At 39.5% G+C, this 25,227-nt stretch overlaps 1 protein-coding gene across 1 annotated transcript in view; it reads right to left on the bottom strand.

Annotated features, from left to right (window-relative positions):
- The window catches only part of si:dkey-240h12.4 (death-associated protein kinase 2), a 114,698-nt gene that overhangs the window by 46,329 nt on the left and 43,142 nt on the right, over positions 1-25,227 (bottom strand). The window contains exons 2-4 of the mRNA XM_039766985.1: positions 13,191-13,308; positions 6,099-6,320; positions 572-710 (exon numbers count right to left, since the gene is read on the bottom strand). Of these exons, the coding sequence (XP_039622919.1) occupies positions 572-710; positions 6,099-6,320; positions 13,191-13,252 (423 nt within the window). The 5' untranslated portion in view covers positions 13,253-13,308. The remainder of the gene's footprint in view (positions 1-571; positions 711-6,098; positions 6,321-13,190; positions 13,309-25,227) is intronic.

The raw sequence follows: 25,227 nt of genomic DNA, 5'->3' as shown, positions 1-25,227 counted from the left end.
TATGCTGTCACTGACTGAACACTCAACCACATGGGAAGAATAGTTGCATCTAATAAAGTCATTAAGGATATGTTGTGTGTAGACATTATATACCACAGAATTCCCACCAAAACTCTGTAATCTGAGCTGCATTGCTCAGCCAGCATGAATCCCAACTAAAAATTAAGTCTGCTGTTCTGATTTAAGAAATGCATTGAAATGGAGTCCACCTGTTGTAGGGGTATTTCATGCCATGTCCCCTTTGTTGCTAGAATAGAAAATAGAAAATACCATGTTTGTATATAGTTTATATAAATGTATACATATATACAGTAAACTAAAAAACAAAAATCCTGGTCAAATAAAATAATATGATTCATATCTAATACAGTAATGCAACCCATGAGTTCATGAGTTTTTTTGGTACCATTAGAGATAAATAAATAAAGATTATTTCTGGAACCTGTCATGTTGAACGTTCTTTTGGGAACTAAATTTGGTTGTCCTACAGCACTGCTCTTAAGAACCACATTGGCACCTTTATTTTTAAAATTGCACCTGCTCCCTTGTAAAGTTAACACAGCAGCCATACCTTGAGATCAAAATGGGCAATGTTCTTGGAGTGCATGTAGCCAAGACCCAGCAGAATCTGCTTCATGAACTCGATGGCTTCAGCCTCTGTCAGTATGTCTTTCTCAGCCACAAAATCAAAGAGCTCTCCGCCACTGATCCTGAGGTCAACAGAACACAGCAGCTGTCAGTGCACACAGACTGTTACATTCTTAGATATTACCACCTGCTGCAGTATTTGTGTCTACTAAGCAAAAAACACAATGTACCTACACAAAGAAGATGACTATATTTCTCTGTGGTAATCTTCATTAAGCCTGCCTTTAAATGTTCATGTGAAAGCAGCATTGGTGAGCATATAGGCATTAAAAGAACCTTACAGTTATGTTCTGTTAAAACAAAAAGTCAGTAGGTCTGTCAGTGTGAAAGTGTTTGTCATCTGACTGGCATGTGCCCTTTGGACATGTATGTATAATGTGCATGCATTCTGCCAAAGACTTCATCTGACTTTTAGTCACAAAAATTCTCCCCAGCACCACTCTGCTCCACAGACCCTTTCAGCATGAGGACATGAAGCTCAGAATAGGTTCAAGTATCCACTGCATCAAGAGATGGATGTCAAAGAGTTGGCTAGCCCTTCAGCAACCTGCTCAACTGCACGTCAGCCTTATTTTGTTTCCCTGGAAATCAATGGCGCTTCATTTATTGTAGAACAATTGCCTACCACATCATCCCACCTGTTTACTGTCACTGACACTCCTAACCTAATGTATTCCCCCTCCATCATCACATCTATGTTTTTGAAGTGTCCAAGCAGAAAGATTAAGTAGCCATCATCTTCTTTTTTTATTTGTTAAGAACATAAAGGCATACCTGCAACTAGATAGTACTTCTGGGACTAAAAAATGTTATACTCGGCACACTGCTGCAATATACCTAAATATATTTATAGGGCAACTTTGTAGCTGCATTCTATTATACAGCTGAAGTGAGACAAGAAGTGCTCTGGCATTAACAAAATGTCTCTTTTGTAATACATAATGAAATCCATGGTGAAAGCACTTTTAATGAATTGTAAAATGTATGCTTAGAATCATACAGTAAGTCAGCATCCAACTCTAATTTGCAGTTTTACTGTAAACAGCAGTATTTAATGTTCAATACATTACTGTCTTTCTATCCATCCATCCATTATCCAACCCGCTATATCCTAACTACAGGGTCACGGGGGGTCTGCGCAGGGGTTCCACGCAGACACGGGGAGAATATGCAAACTCCACGCAGGGAGGATCGGTCTTCTAACTGCGAGGCAGCAGTGCTACCGTGCCACCCTTACTGTCTTTCATTTAAATAATATATTTTATTTACTTATTAAGGCACATTCCATGCTTTTTTATTGTACATTTTTGATTTTAGCTTTGAATATTATACTTCATCAGTCCATGAGAAAAGTGTTTCTTGGGCCCTGTGAGGAGAAATGAAATGTCAAGAATGTTCTTTTGTTTCCAGAGCTTTCTAGCACCTGAAGGCAGACACTGATTGGTTTATTGTACCAAAACAATATTTTCTTAAAGTTATAAAAAGTGTTACCACACCTTAGCACTTGAGAACCACTAACCCCAACTGCTACGGGAGCACAGGTTGTGACCTGCTCAACCCCGGAACTTTTGAATTGCAGCCTTCTGTAATCTTCAACCCTTCAAACTTCAACACTCTCTGACTGCACCCTGAGAAGATAACAGCTCAGGCACTGACAGCACAGAGATAGAGAGAGTGCATGTTCCGGCCACTGCAGCTGCATTCACTCTGCCAAATTCATCCATTTGTTAAATGATTATTTAATTATTATTATTATTGTAAAAAATGACTACCTCGGTCACTGTACCTGGGCTATGTGAAATTTTAAATGTGTTTGTTCCATTACTTAAGTGTTGTATTTGCCCGTATTTTTCTGTATAAAAGGATCAGAAAACTCAACAAGTTGTACGTTCAGTGTTCACCAGGATATCAATAACTGCAGCATTTAGTACTTTTTGGATATGGAATTTCCCATTATACCATCCAGTTTCAAGTTACGTAATTTAAAAAGGACCGCACACTCATTCAAACGAGGACAATGGTAACAATGACTCAACTGCATCGCTCATCTCTACAATGGAAATGCTGTTATTTTCAGCAAAAAAAGACAAAAAAAGATTAACACTCCTCATCTGATTTGCCTAAAGCAGTAAGCTATTCTGGACATTTTTTGATCCACTCCCTACCTCTGTCATTTTGTCTTTAGGACTAACTGTTTGTGTTGTTTGAGTTTAATGTTCCAGATACCACCATTTGAACTGTTTCATTAATTTTCATTTACATTTCAATGACTTGCTGGCTTCCACAACGACTTTGCTTTGTATTGCACTTTTTGTGTGTCTTGTTGCTTGATATTCCTTTATAACCAATTTTTTATTATAATTATTATTAGAACTTTATATTTTGTTAAAGGATTCGACAAACAGGAAAAGGTTGAAATAGGTTGCCAACGATTGACAGGTTGGTTCAATGAAGCAGGTCTCAACAGACTGCAGTCCAACAATAGAACAAACAGACAGGCAAACATGGGAGTTTTAAAGTCGGCCGGGGAAGTGATGTCATCGAAGTGAAAATGACGTCATGTCACTCCGAGAAGCTGCATCTCCACTCTCAGCCACCCTATACATGGCGTTGGGGCAGCTTGGAACGTTTTTTCCATCCAGTACTAGGCCCAGTCTTTGTTTAGGAGTGGTTTGTGTTAAACCACTGTTATTATCAGACCAATCTCGCCAGAGTACTACCAGAAAGGGTGGATTCTGAAGGGCCGCTATCGTTAATTTATTTAGTTATCCATCCATCTCCATGAATACAGGTCAGATTGGTCTTAAATTTTCACCGTTGTTGCGGCAACACAAAACGGTGAGCTACAATGGATATGTTACTGCCGGAATTCATCAGGGTTCCTTCATTCATCGAATTCATTTCTTGTCCCGTAAAAAGATGCAGTGGCGGAATGGGTGGCTTTAGCACTCGCTCACACTGGTGATGACAGGGCTCAGGGTTAGGAACACACTGGTTAGGTTTCATACCAAGACTGCTCGGTTCTCCCAGATTGTGATGCCGCCCGATGTTTCTCAATGACCTCTATGAAGTCCATCATGTTTTTACATGATCGTCCCCAGGGTGGCTGAGCGAGATATTTGGGTAGGGCGTAAGCAAAAAAAACAGGCAAGTTGATCTACCACCTGTCAAGCGTTGTTTCTATCTGGCCGTAGCCAGCACCAGTATTTTCTCCATAAGCTGAGGGTAGGGTTGGGCCCTCTGGGTCAAACTCCAACCTCAATAGTTTCCCTGCCTGCTGGCCAAGGGATCCCCCACCTTTTGCAAATGTATTTGCCTTTGTGGGGTTCGAATGGGCAGTCTCTTCCTCTCAGAGACCGTAACAAGCCGCATGAACTTCCCCCTTGCAGCATGGCTTTTTTCGGTTAGCCCCTTTCACACTATCCCTGTGGACTGTATTAAATACTGACCCCTGGGATGGAGCTTGCGCCTGGTCCTCCCAACCCGCAACCCACACCCCATACTTGGCCATTCAGGTACAGTACTCTCCCACCTGGAACCGGAAGGGCTGGAGTTCAGTTTTTAGGTCCTGCTCCTGGTTCTTCCTGGAGACAACCATCCTGCCAACTATGCCACTGTGAAAGGATTCGACAAACACAGGAAAGGTTTGGGGACAGCCACCCATATACTTCAAATATGCTACCAATAATGGAAAGTTTGGTTCAATGAAACAGGTCTCAACAGACTTCAGTCCACCAAAAGAACAAACAGACAGGAAAACATGGCGGTTTTAGAGTCGGCCAGGGGAAGTGATGTCATTGTATCCCGGAACCAAAAGTGATGTCATTGTGCCCCAGCACCCTCTCCCCAGGGTACACAGGGGTGGTGGGGGGGTCACATGTCAAATAGTGGGAAGTAATGTGATGTCATCAAGTCCAGGCGAAAATGTCGTAGTTGTTCTGCCAATGAAACAGAGGAAGGATCAGTGTACACTGCCACCCCCTAGTCTGGGGGGGGGCTCTTTTTGAGCCCCTCAGTTGCCTCACATGCATATATGTGTGACAGCCTTTATATGTAGCATTGGAGGAAATGGGAAAAGGTGCTGTTCAACTATTAATTTCACTTATTTTTCAAAATATTCTACTTATCGATCATGTTCATCATGTGCTGCATTTGTTTTATTTATTATGGACTGAGTTTTTGATTATAGGGAGGTCAACACCTAAAAGGCAAGCATGGTTTGACTTGACCAAGTCTGAACCGTGCCCAAGCTTCTCCTTAGGTGAATAACCAACCCTTTTATTTTTTGAGTGTGGTTGTTACATTGCTATTGGTGTTTTTTGCCACTATTGTGGCTTTTTGGTATTACTGTAAGCAGAAATGCCTTACCACAGTACAGTTTTGAAAACTGAACTTCGTCCATTTATGAAGCTAATGCTCCCCGATGGACATTCTTATAGATGAATTTTGAAATTCCTGAGCTATGAAGTTCCAATACGAAGCTCTTCATGTGGGACACCTTCATCCTTACCAATTAACTACCCTTCCCCATTCAGTTAAAGCTATAGTTGTTGAAATGTGGATTGGACTGCTGCTACCTTACACGTTGAGGAAGCTAGGTTCAACTCCTAGCTCATTCCCTGTCTAATCGAAGATTGAATGTTTCCCCGTGTATGTGTGAGGTTTTCCTTCCGCATCCCCAAAGGCTTCTGGTTAGTTGAAATGGCGATTTTAAATTGGCCAAGTATCAGGTGTGCTTATGTATGCCGACAGAAGTCATTACACCCTTCCAGGACTGTTTCATGCCTTGTGTCAAGTGCTGCTTTGTTAGGTTTGATCTCTTTTGAATCTCAATTTGAATTTAATTAAATTGGTTTGAGAATTTTATGATTTTTGTGTCTATTCTGCTCATTGATCATATCACAAGACAGTGAAATTACCTGAAACTGTCTATAATCTGATGTAATTGTTCCATAGATAAAAATAACAAAAGGCTTGTATGATATACTGTATATACTGTAGACAATAGAATGCAGTCATGTGCCTTCTGGTACAATACCTCTCATGGCCTTTTGACTTCTTTCTTCTATTGTGAAACATTAACATTGAGTCATGTTACATTTTCTTCTGTGGCAGGCTAAATCTTTTCATGTTATACCCTTAATAATGCAGGGAGTTGAAGACTTATCAGTCTTTTGGAAAGACTAAATCCATGAATAATAGTGCATCCCCTATATTTCTTACTTCACATAGTCTTGTATTTTATCATTTTTTTCTTTCCCCACTTTCCCTCTGTTTTTTTATTTCTTCTAGTCATCATATTGCTATTTTATCATCATCTCTTCCCCATTTTCTCCTTATCTCCTTAGTTGTTTATCTCATTACACCCTAATCACTCTTAATCCTTCATTTTATTTCCTCTGTTTCATCTGCAAAACAACCCAAAGTTTATCCTCAGACATCTTACTTACAGTTCCAATATCAGGACCACTTCAGCTTTGCACTCAAACACCTCCTTCAGAGACATAATGTTGGGGTGCTGTAGCAGCTGCAGGATCTCCACTTCCCTCTCCACAGACTCACGTTCCTGGCCAAGACGGCTACTTCGGCTCTTCCGGATCTTTACAAATTTCCCAGCATACAAGCTATCAGTTGCTTTCTCCCTCACCTGGCGCACAGTACCAAAATGGCCCCTAGAGACAGAAAAAAACAACAACATAGAAATCAACTATTTAGAATACATCTCCAAGATGTAAAGTACAATCAAAAGGGTGAAGCAGAACTGAAGGCAACTCTCCCAGAAGTAATTACTGAGTATTCACAAAGTAAAATGCTAGATTTCTATCTTTCCATTTTCCAAATTAGTTTGTAACTTTATAGTATCACTGGCTTCTTAAGGTAGAGCAAGTTACCCCGGGCACAAAGTATATATATAAACATCAGATTGGATGGCGGCCTATCACAGGACACACTTGCATTCATACCAGATGAATTTGGAGTTTACAAAGAACCTTTGCATATTCTCATATATTTTATAACTCCACGATGGCCAATAGTGCAATTTTTTGCAATGTGGTGTGCTGGGCCAGTAACATCATTTCAAAGGAGTCCCACTGAATCAACAACCTGAATAAAAGGGCAGGTTCAATTGTGGAACTCACTGTCAGCCACATGAAGGTAGTAGTGGAGGAGAGAATTAAAACAAAACTGAATTCCATTATGAACAATGCTGCACATCCTCTTTCTGACACACAAACACTGGGGACTTTCAGCCAACAAATTATTCAGCAGAAGTTTGTCAAGAAACACTACCGGGCCACCTTTATTTCAACAGCAATACATCTGCATAATGCTTTATTGTGACGTTTTCTTTGTTTTTAGTCATTCTGCTGTGTATTCATACCATATTGTTTGCCTCTGTGTGTGTGTTTACTTATTGAGCTTCTGTAAAAAGCCAAACATTCCTCTGGGAACAAATAAAAGTTCTGTTGATCTATGTGAACATCTTTGGATGTATCAGTAAAGTGCAGTACCCAATGAAAAGCCATTCAAATATCCAAAGTCAATGTAGAAATTGACTAGGCTGGGATTCCGACTAATGTCTCTAGAGCTCTAAGGCAGCAATGCTACCCACTGCAACCAACACTTCAGTAAAAGAAAGCAGCATTCCTGCCCATTCTGACCCAGGCTAACCATATGTTTTTCAAATCCAGAAGGAAATCTAATGGTGATTTTGGAAAAATATTTTTCTATTTTTGGATTAGTAACAGGGTGTTTTGAATCTTATCTTCCAATAGAAAACAGGAACATTATTTTCCCAGAAAAATTAAAAAAAAACTTGGCGATATTGTCAGTTACTTAATTTTTACTTTATGTCAGATGAAATCAGAAGCCAATCCAGGACAGGGTATCAATCCAACACGATGTAATCTCCTCACTTAAATTTACATAACAAAAAAAAAATTCAGACACAGGGAGAATGTACATATCTCATATAACCACAACCAAACTAGGGTCAGGTTGCACCATTTTGAAGTTATAATCCCTGGGAGATGGTATCTACAGTAGGAAATTCCTACCACACTATGAAGCTCGGAACATTCTATTGGGATAGATTTATAGGAATTGTCATGTCTATAATTCCTTGGGAGCTACTGGAACTGATGCTAAAAGACTTCTTATAAAACACAAGAGACGTCTGTGCAATTTCTAAGGGGAGAGGCTTGGGGTTTGTCCTCTTAATGGTTCCTTGAACCCACAGGCATACTGGTATGGTAAAGGGATGTTCCATTAGAAAACCCTGAATGTTGAGTATAAAGAATTTCAGAATTAAAGTACTGTATGGTTTTTAGCATTTGAAGATTCACAGCGTATCCTTGATATGGTTCTATTTTTACCAATAATAATTAAACCTACTATAGCATGTTGGAAGTCTGTATGACTTGTAGATAGAACTACAGCAGGGGTCAGCAACCTACGGCACACATGTCAAGTATGGCACCTGGAATGATTGTCAATGGCACTCTGATTGAATTGAAATCTAGTGAAAAAAAAAAAATTAATTACAGTGCACGCTTTCGTGCTGTCACCTACGTTTTGCGAATACGATTCACATGTAAATGAAAACCATGTGTTCAGTGCAGGCCATGGTATGTTAAAACAAATCTTGTCATTATATTTTAATCGCAGCGGATGTATTCGCACTCTGCATCCCCACCTACGTTTTGCGCATGTGACTCAAATGTAAAGGAAACCATGTGTTCAGTGCAGGCTGTTGTACATTAAAACAAACCCCTTATTATTATTAAGTAATATACTGTCCTACAATTACTCATAAAAACTTGATGTTTGCACTTTTCAAGACTCTTGGATGAATGACTATCGATTTGTACAACAAAAGGATCGTTCTGTGTGTGCGTTATGTTGTGAAAGTGTTGTGTGTTGTATGTCAAGTATACAAAGACATTATCAAACTAAAAATCAGTCCACATTTAAAAACTTGATAAGAAAAGTGAAGCTATAAACAGGGCTGTTTCTGCCTTTCAGAAACAAACTATTTATTTTAGTCAAATAATTGGAACCAAAAATAAATAATAAAGAATGATTAATCATATTAGAATTCTTGGTAATTTTTTTTCTTATTCAAACTATGTATTTTGTATTGAAAAAAAATGTAATTCATACTTTGTAATACAATTTTTAATAAGTATTGAAAATAAAAAATTTACAAAACATTGATACTATATATAACAAAATTGGTAGAATTATGTTGGCATGCGGAATAACATTGTAACATGGGTTTGGCACAAAACCACTATAAGCTTGCCAAGCCCTGAACTAGAGGGATGTTTAGAAAAGCTCATGACTGGTCTAAAGCTGCCACCACCAGCTTTTAGGTAATAAAGAATGTTTAGAAAATATTCAACATAGATGCGCTGATAAAAAGATATAATAATAGTATCCTGTTTGTTAGGGATCCTAAAGGACATGCACTCATAGTACCTACATCAATGAACTTGGCACTTCACAAAAATTAAAGTTATTAGTAATTTACAGGCTCAATTAAAATACAAAAATATGGTAGTAATGTGCTGTGCTTGTTATAACAATCAACCCTAAAGACAAGTAACTGACATATTATCACACATTGATTACATGTTTCTAATTTTCTTTTCCAAGCTTGTAAATGTGTTTTACTACCTCGTGCAGCCCAGAAGTCATTACCTTTGATCTTAGAGCAACCACTCCGCCTCACAAAAGTTGTGATTTTTTAAATTTAATTTAAACTACTTTCAAATGTTTATATAAAGTAAAAACAAACACAATGTAAACTATGGTTCTGAAGTCTCCACTTTAGTAGGGAAACTTTGATTTCACTTCCATTGGGTTCAAATTGTGCAGTTTGAAATCAGTAAATTAAGATCCAATATTATTTACCAGAATAAAAAAATCTAGTTGCCTATTATGCTTGCTGTTTTTCTTTAAAAGAGGTGGATGGATGAATGAATGGAAGTTAAGAGTTTTGACACAAAGAGCTAGCTATATGTCAAAAGACTGTGGAATTAAGCTCATAACTCCAAGGCTAAACCCCAAGCATTCGTATCTTTCCCTTCTCTTGGTAATGAATCAGTTTGTCTTTAAAACTGCTCACAATGCCGGGAAGTGCCAAGAACCAACCTCTGACAGAGCCCTTTATTTTGTGAGCTGAATAATAGAGCATGCGAGATAAAATGAAAGCAGATGAGCAAGACAGAGAGCAATTAAGAAGCTGCCTTGGCAGCTACAATACTTCTAAACTTACAGTACATGTGAAAATAATTACTGTTCCTGACGTACCTCATACCCATCATCGGTCACATGCACAAACAAGTTTCATGTTACAGTGCCCTCTATTAAATAAACAAAAGTGTAGGCATGTATACAGTATAGAACATCCATGGGCTTGTGCTTGAAATGTGTTGTGATACATGACAGCAAGAACCTTTTATGGCTGAATCTAAATTGTTTGACTCAAAGTGACCACAGGTGGCCCAAACTAGTTTGGCACCTCCCCCTTTGAAAAATTGGGAACGTCCTATAGAAAAGGTTGGGGGTGGGGGAGGAGAGCAGAGAGCAAAAAGTATAATTACGCAACTAAATGCTGAAGTTCAATGTTCTGCCATCTGTCAACAAGGACAATGTAGATTAAGAGCAGGTTTTTGGTAATTGCTCACAAGAACTATTTGTCTATGCACCACCCCCTCTACTTCATCTGTACGACACATGACAGACCTCAACTTCTCGTATTTCTTTTGTGGAGTTGATGAACAACAGAAATGTTAATAGACACAAATATTGCTTCCTCCCTTCTACCTATAAAATCCAGAACTCCCTTACTCCTTTATTGTTTTTAGATTCTAATTAATTTACCTTGCTCCATCAAAATTAAGATTTTTTTTAAATGTAGAGGGACTCTTTAGACAGAGTTAAGCTGTTTATTTATCTATTTATTATTATTATTACTTGTTTCTCTTTTGTTTAATTGTTTATCCTACATGTTATATTTGTACTCTGTTTTTTCTATTGTTTGCTCTTTTAAGTTTTCTAACAGTTTTTAACCATTTTAAATGGTTTTGGTTTTAATACAATGTTATAGAATATATTTCTGACACATAATCTTAAATAATGTTAAGCTCAAATTGGACCCCACAATTGTAGAGGCTGGCCCTGCTCCAAAAATCTAATCAGCAGCATTGGGTCAGTGCCTATGCCAAAGACATGGACCTACAGCCAAAGGAAGAAGGAACTGCATCAATAGTGTAACATTTACTAACCATTAGTTAACATATGAAGTTGAGGAAAAAAAGCACACAGTGAATTAGTTGGTAGAACCATCCTAGCTTGACCTGTAGCTCTGTCTTTTCTCGTATCTCGGACCTTTGAGCCACCATCTGATTATCTCCTGCTTCCATGGAAATGTCTTTACTCTAGACATAAGCTAAATACTGCCTCACTGCTCCTGCTGTTGCCAGCATTAAAAAATAGATATTATGCTGAACTCCCAGGCTAAATCAAACTGAACAATTCTTTTTCCTCTTGAAATCATGGAGTTTTGTATAAGGCTACTTCCTGCAAGGGCCAATCATGCTGAACAGGATTTCTACAACCCCATTGACTTGCACAATGGAAGTGGCTATGTCTGACACTCACTTATAAAAATTATACAAGTGTTTTATTCACTCATTTTATTATACTGTACCTTTTCACATTTGGATGCATAAGGAACATTCAAGAAGACACGAATTGCTGCATATGCATTGACACACCACTGCAGTAGTAAGTAGTCTCCATTAACAGAAAATAACTGACCTGCCAGTAATGGTATAAACGAAAATGCCAAATATAGTGTTTGAAAAGGCTTTCACATGTACAAGTGGAGCAACAAGTGTAAGACTATCTGGTGTCTTGGGTTAAGTCAGAGGAGAGTTATGCAATATGTGTATTTGTGTATCAAGTACAAAAAAAAAGTTAGAAAATAATAACACAAATTTAATTCAGCACATAATTATTCATTGCTTCTCAATGCACTACTTTATTTTGGACAATACAAAGGTGACATCTCAGTAGTTGCCAGGGAAAGTCATGATTAATCAATATTGAGCCATGAAATGATAATGTTCAGTATGTCTGAATAAGCATATGCCAATAAACTCAGAGTACAGCTAAACCAGGAAATTTCCTGCTGTCATTGTGCAAAAGATTCTAGCAAAGTATTAGAAAGTGATCACAAAAAAAACAGCACTCTACTGCATACGGTGTCTATTACCTAATGCATATGTTGGAAGTATGAGAGCAATTAATTAAAATTAATTATCAATCATTAATCTGGGTATGTTAATAAAGATTTGAGGACTGAAGAATCCAGAGTCAAAAACAAAATACCTTTCACTCTGCAAAAATTTCCTTTTATAATACAGGAAGTGAGGAAAATAGAAATTGCGTGGGATGCAGTTGTTGCCTAGCAATGGGGCAAGTCTGGTAATAAGGAACTGACAGGTTGAAGGGCCAGGTTAGGGTGACTAAGTAAAATGTACAAGTGTCTTTAATAATGTGGGTATTATCATGTTCCCCAGTTGCCAAGAATTAGTTAGGTAAGATGTCGATTTGTTTGTCTTTATTACTGCTGTTAATCCATTGTGCAAATGAATTGAGAAACCACAACTGCCCTTAAAAAGCTTTCACACTTTGTTTGGATTCTGCTCTTTAACTGCAGTTAATAAAATAAACATTTTTTTTTGTGTAACTAGGTGAATTTGTAATAGTCTACTTGGGGATGAAGCTTCAGTTGTTTTGTGTAAAATTTAATACGAAGGAGCAGCTCCCCAGTAAATAAACAAATTATGAAATTCATTCATTCATCAGAGTACATTGTAAAACAATCTCGTTTTCTTTATTAATCCTATTTTCTCTGGTCCCTCTTTGGCCCTACAGAAATAGTGGTTTAATAAAATGTATTAGATATACAGATAGTGTATACCAATGAATTCAGAGTGACATGATCACATGCAGTCTTTTCTGCTGTTTTTCTCCATGTACTCTTTTTTTCTTCCCCACTCCAATCATGTGTAGGTTATATTAATTATTGACTAAACTGGCCCATAATAAATAATTGTAACTGTGTGTGGTGAGCTTTACGTTCTTAAGAAAAATAAAGCAGACATTGTTGTCTTATTGTCACCAGCCTTTCTTAATATACTAAAATTTCTGCAGTGACCCTTCGCCATATAGAGACAGAGAACCAGGAAAACCTCAAACCAAAGATAAAAGTGCATTTAAATTCAAAGGCATAAGAGTTTGTTTTTTTTTAACATTTAAAGATTTAAATATACATATTGTTTTTATTAACATATCAATTTATCAATTCTAAAATCCAAATGAGCTCTTTAGTCTTTTCATCTTACAACCTAATATGAGAAAACAGATAATGTATCCAATTGTGTATAAACTCTCAAGCAAGCAAGTTTTCATATCGGGACAAGGCTACATCAAGGAAGAGGCTCACAGCTATTAAATGACTGACTTACTTGCCCAAAACATCTCCAATTTCATACAAGTCTTCCACATTTTCAAGCTTAAAGCATGCCATGATCAAGGACAATCTCTGGAAAACACCTACACCATCCTGAAAGGTGCTGTCCACACCTAATGAGATACAAAAAAGACAAAGTGAAAGTTAGATGCAGTTTCACAACCAAATTAAAATTAAGAAAAATGAACAGATAACAGCACAATAGTTAATCAGGCTATAGAAGGGTTTGTTATAAAGTATAGCATTCTCATGTAAAAGAACAGTTTTTCACGTTAACATATACTTTAAATTTGTCACACTGACAAAATGTTTTATACCAAATAATTAATTAATCAACTGTATTGTTAATGTACAATTCTGCATAACATACTGTAATTGTGAAGTATAACAAAAACAGAAAATACAACAGAATTTATGAGAAAAGGAAGAGAATAGGTCTACATTTTGATGGCTACAGTCACTCAACTAAAATGTATCCTGTAAAGATTCCAGCAGTAGAAAAAGGTTGAATAAAAACTGAAAAATCACATATTCTTGAAAATGAATGTGTTTCCCTTCTCCAGATATGCTACTGTTAAGGGCCAAATGTTAGCAAAAAAGGACAAGATCATGCATTGGCGATCCAAAATTGTGCTTGGTGTGTGAGTGTGTGTGTGCCCTGCAGTGGGCTGGCACCCTGCCCAGGGTTTGTTTTCTGCCTTGCACCCTGTGTTGGCAGGGATTGGCTCCAGCAGACACCCGTGACCCTGTGGTTAGGATATAGCGGGTTGGATAATGGATGGATGGATGGACAACATCATTACTTCTGCAGGGTAAAATAAAATCAACAGGCTTCTAGCATTTTATAATGCTAAAAACTGTTCCAAGTTTCGTGATTCATTTTACATTTATTGCATCCAGACACTCTCATCCTGACACAGACAGACATCACTCAGAAAATGGCCAAGCTGAACGCAGAGAGATACCCAAAATGAGTAAATCTGTTGCAAATGTGAAGTCAAAATTTAAACCTCATCACAATACTACCTTTTTGCACAACTGTGGTATACATAGAAAAAGTACAAAGCACACAAGCAGCTGACTATTCCTAACACCCATTCCTTAAAGCTGAGTATGATCCCTAAACTTCATGCAGTATGTCTCATCTGCGGGTATCTTGGATGATGCCCCATTATAATCATATTATGCCCTCTGGTGAAAATCCCCACTCTGTCATTAAAATTGGCATTGTCTTTACTCTCTTCAGTGTGATCATTAAGGTAATATCAACCAATCTATCATTTGTAGATGGATTCATGTTTATTTGTTTCACATTTTAAATTATTGATTTTTTAAGATTTTCCTTATTAAGGTCTGACACCCTAAGGCATATAATGAAAATTATATGTAATTTACTGTACAGTATGTGATTAATGTAATTTATAAGTGATGTCAATGGTGAATGAAATGCTTTATTTTGCTTAACATTGTAAGTGGCATAATGGTAGTGCTGCTGCCTCACATTAATACAACACAGGTTCGCTTCCTGGTTCCTACCTGAGTGGAATTTGCATGTTCTCCCCATGTCTGCTCCAGTTTCCTCCCATAGTCAAAAGACATGCAGGTTAGGTGAACTGTCAATGCTAAACTGGCCCTAGTGGGTGTGTGTGTGTTTGACATACGATGGACTAGCGCTCTGTCCTGGGTTTGTTCCTGCCTTACACATTATGCTAGTTGGGTTAGAACATGACATGACATTTCATTTTTATTTTGAACACCATATCCTATGCCTAATTGTCTTTCACATAAAGAATAACATCAACAGAACACATGAGATTTATTTCTCATTTTGTGCACTTGAAGGTTGAATATCATTTTTAAAAAGGTGTCTTTTAAATAGAGTAAAAGTATTGACATTGAAAATTAGACTAGTTATTATAACAGTATATATACCATAATGTTATTTGGCAGGCACTAAAACAAGCACATGAACGATAATGGTGCAGATTAAGAGACTGTTAACAGGCACTTGGCAAACTATACTGCTTGTGGAAAGTCCTGGGATATTTTTTTCAGTAAAGTTTGCACATGATGGGCTTAATTGAATGTAAGTATTTGTGTAATGCAAAAGATGTATGTTTGTCTCTATGTATCTTTTCTATTTTAAAAGTAAATTCTATTACAAAATGTGCCTCTGTCAAGAATAATAACAATAATAAATGAAAATGCACAAAAAAAGGGTTAAACAGTAAACTGCCAAATTCACACATACATTCTAGTCTGAAATAATGCACATGGTACTGTATATTATACAAACATACAAACACTATATTAAACTGTTTGCATATTAAATTACCATGTAATTTCTAATACTTGTGTTTTATTTGAATTTCAGTAGAGCATTTCAGTATTAAACAGTTAAGTTATCTTCATTAATAAAAACATTCCTTCATGAATTCAGAAGGGAAAAAACAAACACAGAGAGAAAGAGAAAGAGCAAAAACTCTACATGGACAGGAAGTGTGGCTGAAAGTTAAATTCACTGTGCTGTTTATTAAAGATATGTATTAAACTATAACTACAATAATGTACTTGGCTTATACTTTCACGGTCTCATCAGTTACAATCTTCTTTGTAGACATTAAAAAATTTTATTTTGTCACTTTATATATACTTTGTATATATATATATATATATACTTTAAGCTTACTTTAAACTAGCTATTATGACATTCTACCATCATATATACAGGACTTTTTAGATTAATGTATACTTCATGAATGCATTTCTTTAATACCTCTGCAAAGACAAGCAAAGAAAAATGACCACAAAATGGTGAATACATTTATATTGTACACTATGATTGATGAATTCAGGAAGTTTCCAAAACAAGGGTTGGCCTTGCTTCACAGTCGCCTTTAAAACCATTAAATGTTATCTTCATCAGTGACTGCTTGACACTGAATACTTGGCAAGTTTCCATCAGGTTTAAAATACCACTTGCACATTACTACCACTTTAATAATAAATATACCTTGTGTTTCTTTAGAAAGAGAGGCTGGGAGCATGTGCTGTAACTCAGTTATAGGTTTTCTGCCTTCTAGCTGTGAGCCTTGCTATTTTGATCACATGTACATTTCACACATTCTATATAAATGATCGCGTACTTGGTTCTTTTAATGACTACTGTCAGTGTATGTCAAAATGCTTTTAGAAAATATCTAAAATTTGAGAGAAGGAAAGTAAACAGGAGTGGCTATCAATTCTAACCGGTAAAATAAGAACATTCAATGAACTTTGTACATACCTGCCATCTGTCAAACTTTACCACCACAGAAAAATCATGTAGAACTTCTCAGATGTGAAAATTTCAGAACAAAGGCTTTTGCTGAAAATGTGCCTTTGCCAAGGAGAACTGGGACATAAAAAGAAAGCAGCTGAGCAGCCTGGAAAAGGAGTAGGGATACCTGAGATAAGGAAGGCAAGTCTATGCTGGGCATATAGGAATTTATTTTTATTGTTGTCTGCAGTATTGTAGTGTTTCTGTGTAGGTGACCTTCCATCCATCCATTATCCAACCCGCTATATCCTAACTACAGGGTCACGGGGGTCTGCTGGAGCCAATCCCAGACAACATAGGGCACAAGACACGAAACAAACCCTGGGAAGGGTGCCAGCCCACCGCAGGGCACACACACACACACACACACCCACACACCAAGCACACACTAGGGACAATTTATGTCTTTGAACTGTGGGAGGAAACCAGAGCACCTGGAGGAAACCCACACAGACATGGGGAGAACATGCAAACTCCACGCAGGGAGGACCCGGGAAGCAAACCCTGGTCTCCTAACTGTGAGGCAGCAGTGCTACCACTGCGCCGTAGGTGACCTTCTCCTATAAAATAATTTTTTGTGAATAAAAAATGTACTCAGGTAAGAAAATTGCATTGTCTCACCTAGTCCATGTCAGGCTCAACAGATCTTGTGACAACAGTGTTGTACGTACAGTTACTGTTCATTGCTCTGTGACAGAATATTGCTGAACTCACACCTTCCTCTCTTCATCATTTAAGGCAAGTCAAGTGTGTTTATTGTCATACCATCTACTGTATAAACCATATTGCAGCATATGGTGGCATGACATAACATTCCTCAGGACTACGGTGTAGCACTATTAGCACTTCTTGACACACTTCTGCTGAAAAATTTGTTGGCTGAAAGTACTCAGTGTTAGTTAGTCAGAGAGAAGATGTGCAGCAATATTCATAATTGCACTTGTTTTTGTTTTAATTTTCTCCTTCACTACTACCTCCAGGGGTTCCAGAGTATATCCTATAATTGAGCTTTACTAGGACCAGATCTGACGGCTTGGGGGCAACACAAAGCTCAGACAAAGAATGGGGCAGAACTGTTTCAGATGCTACAGTACCTTCTGTCAGATTGAAATGAGACAAAGAGACCTTTCTTCAATCCAAATGCACAGTACTGTGGTAAATATTTTAGTAAAAAATGCACACATTGTTCATATATCAACCATACAAATGGATAACGGACATGTGGATTATGCAACATGAGTTATGCAAGAATTTGTTTACATTCTTTATATGGATGATTTCACTTTGCTTGTGACTGGACAGATTAGACAGAATTGGTCGCATTATTGCTTTTATCACTGTATGTTACTGTATAAACTCTCTTTTTCTGCAAGAAAATATAAAATTACAATTTTTTTCTCGACTCTCACTATAAAGAACATAGGGTAAGTAACATTTAAGCAAAATGTGCTTTTTGGATGAATGATTGCTTAAAACAGTCAAAATTACTTCTTGCTCCTTTGTACTAAAATATTTCTGGAATATTTGTTATATAGAGTAATTTTCATATTTCAGAACTCCGTTGACAATTAATGCTAAAAACTGCAAAATCAAGTATTATGCTATCATTGGATTTCTAACATTAGACAAAACAATGCATTCATAAATTTCTTTGCGCCTGATCAGTGTGTACCAAGGACTACTCTACTTCAAATGCCACAGTCAAGAGGTGGGCTTCAGAATTTTATTGCAGCAGGACATCCCTGAAAGATGACCCAATGTCTGATCAACCTTTTGACAGAAGAAAATGATCCTCCTGTGCAATGAATTGTAAAAGACATCTGAAGAATGACGTGGCATAAAATCACACATAGCAATAAGTTATTGAATATGTTCTTCGTAAACCAAAGGAAATGACCAAGATCTGTGCATGCTGAGTGCCCCATAATATTTAGTCCAGAAATTAGTCATCAGTGCATCCACCGTTCTAACGAGAATTTCAAGCTAATGAATTGTGAGAAATTTAATAAGTGTTTCATAACTGGGGATAAACCTTGGATACATCAATATGAGTATATATATATATATATATATCCATCCATCCATCCATTTTCTAACCCGCTGAATCCGAATACAGGGTCACGGGGGTCTGCTGGAGCCAATCCCAGCCAACACAGGGCACAAGGCAGGAACCAATCCTGGGCAGGGTGCCAACCCACCACAGGACACACACAAACACACCCACACACCAAGCACACACTAGGGCCAATTTAGAATCGCCAATCCACCTAACCTGCATGTCTTTGGATTGTGGGAGGAAACCGGAGCGCCCGGAGGAAACCCACGCAGACACGGGGAGAACATGCAAACTCCACGCAGGGAGGACCCGGGAAGCGAACCCTGGTCAGGATTATATATATATAAAGTGTGCAAATTGCAGCATGGTGAATCATCAACTAAAATGGTATTCAATGTCTAGGCCGGCACCTGCAAAATAATTTTTTATAATGTGTAGGGTGCGAGCCATATTGATTACATGCCTCAAAAAGCCAAAAAGCAATTTATGCAAAGACTTGTAGGAATCTGAAACAAACCACCAAGGCAGGAAGTTAAAGCAGAAATATTGACAACCTATAAGAAGAATTTGGTTGAGATATTGGGAAAACTTAGCTGAACAAACAAGCTTGACAGACTGAAAGGTCTCCTCTTGTATGTAAAACATCTTATGTTCTTATGATCTTCTCTTAAGCAAAAGGAGCTCTGTCTGAACAGTAACTTCACACAACCCAGCAGGTAAAAGCCAGTTCATAAAGACTTTACAGTATACAGGATATAAAGTGATAAATGACCCATCATAAATACTTAAAATACTGTAAATACACCAGCATGCCTGGTCTGAAAGTTGTATTTTTGTAATTAGTCTTTTGACTTCCTGAGTGCCCCTCTGTGGATCACAATGTTTAAAAAATGTATCCATCCATCACTTAGTTGATTTTAGGGTTGATGTGGTGTCATACCTTGGGACACAGACAATGAATAGGTTCAGATTTGGTCCCAGGATTCTGGAACTTTACAGGGACAACTGCAGAGACAAGAATCATGTTAAGTTGTTAGGGAAGTTGATGGACATTTTTGTATTTGGCTGTTCTTGTTTGTTTTTTAAATGTTAACTAAAATCTTGTTAAAAACTCATGCCTTTATTTTGAATTATATTTCGGTGTCTAGAATTATATTTTGGTTGTTTTTTTAACAGTTTAGGAACATTCTGAAATATACTTCCAGTGCTTCTAGAAACTTTTATTGGGGCACAGAAGTTAGGATGGTGTTTCCCACTTAATTAGATAGTATTAGTAAACAATTATGTAATAGTAGCAATAATACATACATAATGTAAAAAATACAACAAAAAGGTATAATACAAATTCTAAACTAAATAACACTTGTAAAGGACATGCCCACAAAACAAGCATAGTAATTTTAAATTGAATCTCATTTTCAGACTTATTATAATAATAGGAGGTCACAACACTGCTGTTTGCTTTTAATTATAAGTTAACTCAATGAAAGAGGGTGAGGGTTACAGGAATGCATGTGCTTTGGTGCAAGAGTAGGGTCACATTATTGCATAAAGACAGTACAGTATCAGATTTACCTCTTGAAGTTTTACGCCAAAGCCACTGTGTATTTAAGGAATGCGACTGGTAATAACTCTCCACTCATCAGTTGCAGAAGCTGTTACCAAAAGTGAATCACAGTGAAAATGAATTCAGTTAGTTTTAAGATGCCATTACCTGGGCAACTCTTCCAGTAATTTCAGCGGTAATGGAAACGTGGAGTTGTGCCCGTTTTGCATTTATTTTATTACTTTTCATCCCACTATTTTATTTTTTTTTTCCAGTATTTAGGAATGTCTATAGTGTAGGGCATTATCACAATGGCAGATACATGGCATCATTATATTGCAGCTGTTGAAGATGATGGTACACATCGCCATGCATCCAGTCTTTGGATTTACTCCATTAAAACTCTTCTAAAGCAGTTATTAAGAGAAAGGGCAATCGACTAAGCTATAAAACATTTTTTGTCTCTCATTTGGATTTAGGCAATGAATTTTTGTTCCATTCTTATTGTATCAGACTCCTTTCTGATTTACCTGAAAGTCCTTATTTTCTTACCAAAATACTCATTTTAGCCCTTGTCATTAGGCATTACAGTACTTTTGTAATGACTAAGTAACTAAATAAACCAACTGACAAGCAAAATATATGTGATGGTCATTTAAAATTTGCTTAAGGGTTGCTCTCAGCTGCTTCCTGGCCTGCAGAACAGGACTAATGCTTGTCTAGAGTCTAAGTTTTAACACTTCTGCATGAGCCTGATTTCTTTTCACTCCCAAGTTACTACATGAAACGTTTTTCCACCAATGGCAATGGTAATGCACTTGCCCTGTAAACCAACATACTTGGAAGTTCTCTTCAACTTCTGTTCTATTTTCAACATGGCTGTAATATTTGTGTAATACCTTTCAAAAATGTCTTTGCCTGTCTAGTAGTATGCCAGGAGTAAGTTAACTTGTACATTTAAAATGTACTTTAATTTCTGTTCTGCTATGTACTCCTAAGGGCTTGTTAATGTTTCCTGATCTGCTCCACCACCACCTGATTAAGGGCCCATGCAGTCCCTACATTGATAGATTGAAGGCAAGATGTCCACATGGCCATCATCATCTTATTCTTCCACGTGAAGCCTGTAAGCCATGAGGACTGATCTAGATCATTTATATTAGATAGAATACTCAGTGGGGGCTGGGTGGTCTTGTATCCTCGAAACCCCTGCAGATTTTTATTTCTCCAGCCCTTTGGAGTTTTTTGTCCTCCTGATCAATGGAGCTTACTTTATTCTTTGTTACTAAGTATTGCCTAATCTTATTTTATTAATTTTTCTTTTTTCTTTCTTCATCTTGTAAAGCACTTTGCGCTACATCATTTGTGTGAAAACATGCTATGTAAATACATTTTATTACTGTTGTTCACGCATGAAGCAGACCTCAACGCAAATCACACATGCGGTCAGGAGCCAAAACAAATTCATCTGCACTCCATCACAGGGTGCACTCACACAACCCCACAACAGGCCACTTTAGAGTTGCCAGTGAAAATATTTATCATATCTTTGGGATGCAGGAGGAGGCACAAAGATGCTGAGCCACCAATAAAAACTCCCATAGTGTTAGACATAGAAAAATGAAGTCCTACTACATATGCCTATGTTACGTGATACCTATCTTTTCATTTATTATTGATCATGAGTTTTTATTTCCAATTAATGAAATAATTAGTGGCAACACGTAAATCAAAAACTTTTAAAAATGTAAAGACAAAAAACTATGAGTTTTCATTTTAAAACTGTCTATATGTGTATTTTTTTAATCACACATTCTCCTTCTTACACATCTGTTGCAGCCTGCACCACTATTTACCATTTATCACACTATTCAACCTAAAATGTACTGATAAATTAAACATCGACCCAAGTGAGTATCTGGGTTTAAGGCAGTAGCCAGGCAATAAATCAGGTTGGGGGTCTACTGTGACAGCACCTTCACACCAAACACTCCTCCTTAAACTTTCCATGACAACTCTTTAATGGCTTATGAACTTTCAGAATAAGAGTTATCACAAAACATTTCACAAGGTAATTTATATCTCAGAGCATGATGAAGTAGTATATGATGAAGTAGACACGGACAGTAAATCACATTGACTATTAATCAGGACTGAAATTGCCAGTGGGCTATTAGGGCTCTTATTAGAATTAAGAAAGATTGTATCTATAATTAAGCAGCATTTACATTACATTGGATGGCATCAAAGAAACCAATTCATGGAAACTGACTCTGCTAGTAAATTCTGTCATGGTTGCTCATATTATGGAAGTAAAGTCATAGTCTATTGATCATTTGTTTAGGTATAAACAGATCTTTCATTTCCATCCATCCATCCATCCTCTTCCGCTTATCCGAGGTCGGGTTGCGGGGGCAGCAGCTTAAGCAGAGAGGCCCAGACTTCCCTCTCCCCGGCCACTTCTTCCAGCTCTTCCGGGAGAATCCCATGGCGTTCCCAGGCCAGCCGGGAGACATAGTCCCTCCAGCGTGTCCTGGGTCTTCCCCGGGGCCTCCTCCCGGTTGGACGTGCCCGGAACACCTCACCAGGGAGGCGTCCAGGAGGCATCCTGATCAGATGCCCGAGCCACCTCATCTGACTCCTCTCGATGCGGAGGAGCAGCAGCTCTACTCTGAGCCCCTCCCGGATGACTGAGCTTCTCACCCTATCTTTAAGGGAAAGCCCAGACACCCTGCGGAGGAAACTCATTTCAGCCGCTTGTATTCGCGATCTCGTTCTTTCGGTCACTACCCATAGCTCATGACCATAGGTGAGGGTAGGAGCGTAGATCGACTGGTAAATTGAGAGCCTTGCCTTACGGCTCAGCTCCTTTTTCACCACGACAGACCGATGCAGAGCCCGCATCACTGCGGATGCCGCACCGATCCGCCTGTCGATCTCACGCTCCATTCTTCCCTCACTCGTGAACAAGACCCCGAGATACTTGAACTCCTCCACTTGGGGCAGGATCTCTCCCCCAACCCTGAGAGGGCACTCCACCCTTTTCCGCTGAGGACCATGCTCGGATTTGGAGGTGCTGATTCTCATCCCAGCCGCTTCACACTCAGCTGCGAACCGATCCAGAGAGAGCTGAAGATCACGGCCTGATGAAGCAAACAGGACAACATCATCTGCAAAAGCAGTGACCCAATCCTGAGTCCACCAAACCGACCCCTTCAACACCCTGGCTGCGCTTAGAAATTCTGTCCATAAAAGTTATGAACAGAATCGGTGACAAAGGGCAGCCCTGGCGGAGTCCAACTCTCACTGGAAGCGGGCTCGACTTACTGCGGCAATGCGGACCAAGCTCTGACACCGTTGTACAGAGACCAACAGCTCTTATCAGGGGTCCGTACCCCATACTCCCGAGCACCCCCACAGGATTCCCGAGGGACACGGTCAATGCCTTTTCCAAGTCCACAAAACACATGTAGACCGGTCGGGCAAACTCCCATGCACCCTCCAGGACTCTGCTAAGGGTGAAGAGCTGGTCCACTGTTCCGACCAGGACGAAAACCACACTGTTCCTCCTGAATCCGAGGTTCACTATCCGACGGACCCTCCTCTCCAGAACCCCGAATAGACTTTTCCAGGGAGGCTGAGGAGTGTGATCCCTCTATAGTTGGAACACACCCTCCGGTCCCCCTTTTTAAAGAGGGGGACCACCACCCCGGTCTGCCAATCCAGAGGCACTGTCCCGATGTCCATGCGATGTTGCAGAGGCGTGTCAACCAAGACAGTCCTACAACATCCAGAGCCTTAAGGAACTCCGGCGATCTCATCCACCCCGGGCCCTGCCACCAAGGAGTTTTTGACCACCTCGGTGACTTCAGTCCCAGAGATGGGAGAGCCCACCTCAGAGTCCCCAGGCTCTGCTTCCTCATTGGAAGGCATGTTAGTGGGATTGAGGAGGTCTTGAAGTACTCCTCCCACCGACCCACAACGCCCCGAAGTCGAGGTCAGCAGCGCACCATCCCCACCATATACGGTGTTGACACTGCACTGCTTCCCCCTCCTGAGACGCCGGACGGTGGACCAGAATCTCCTCGAAGCCGTCCGAAGTCGTTCTCCATGGCCTCTCCAAACTCCTCCCATGCCCGAAGTTTTGCCTCAGCAACAACGAAGCAGCGTTCGCTTGGCCTGCCGGTACCTATCAGCTGCCTCCAGAGACCCACAGGACAAAAAAGTCCTATAGGACTCCTTCTTCAGCTTGACGGCATCCCTCACGCGGTGTCCACCAACGGGTTGGGGATTGCCGCCACGACAGGCACCGACCACCTTGCGGCCACAGCTCCGTCAGCCGCCTCAACAATAGAGGCACGGAACATGGCCCATTCGACTCAATGTCCCCACCTCCCTCGGGGCGTGGTTGAAGTTCTGCGGGAGGTGGGAGTTGAAGCTACTTCTGACAGGGGACTCTGCCAGCCGTTCCCAGCAGACCCTCACAACACGCTTGGGCCTACCAGGTCTGACCGGCATCTTCCCCCACCATCGGCCAACTCACCACCAGGTGGTGATCAGTTGACAGCTCCGCCCCTCTCTTCACCCGAGTGTCCAAGACATATGGCGCAAGTCCGGCGACACGACCACAAAGTCGATCATCGACCTGAGGCCTAGGGTGTCCTGGTGCCAAGTGCACATATGAACACCCTTATGCTTGAACATGGTGTTCGTTATGGACAATCCATGACGAGCACAGAAGTCCAATAACAAAACACCACTCGGGTTCAGATCGGGGGGGCCATTCCTCCCAATCACGCCCTTCCAGGTCTCACTGTCATTGCCCACGAGCATTGAAGTCTCCCAGCAAAACGAGGGAATCCCCAGAAGGTATGCCCTCTAGCAACCCCTCCAGAGACTCCAAAAAGGGTGGATACTCCAAACTGCTGTTCGGCCATACGCACAAACAACAGTCAGGACCCTTCCTCCCACCCGAAGGCGGAGGGAGGCCACCCTCTCGTCCACCGGGGTAAACCCCAATGCACAGGCTCCAAGTCGGGGGGCAATAAGTATGCCCACACCTGCTCGGCGCCTCTCACCGGGGGCAACTCCAGAGTGGTAGAGAGTCCAGC

The sequence above is a fragment of the Polypterus senegalus genome, chromosome 1 (assembly GCF_016835505.1).
Source record: "Polypterus senegalus isolate Bchr_013 chromosome 1, ASM1683550v1, whole genome shotgun sequence".
Classification (NCBI taxonomy): domain Eukaryota; kingdom Metazoa; phylum Chordata; class Cladistia; order Polypteriformes; family Polypteridae; genus Polypterus; species Polypterus senegalus.
This window is presented reverse-complemented; position numbering and strand designations above follow the sequence as displayed.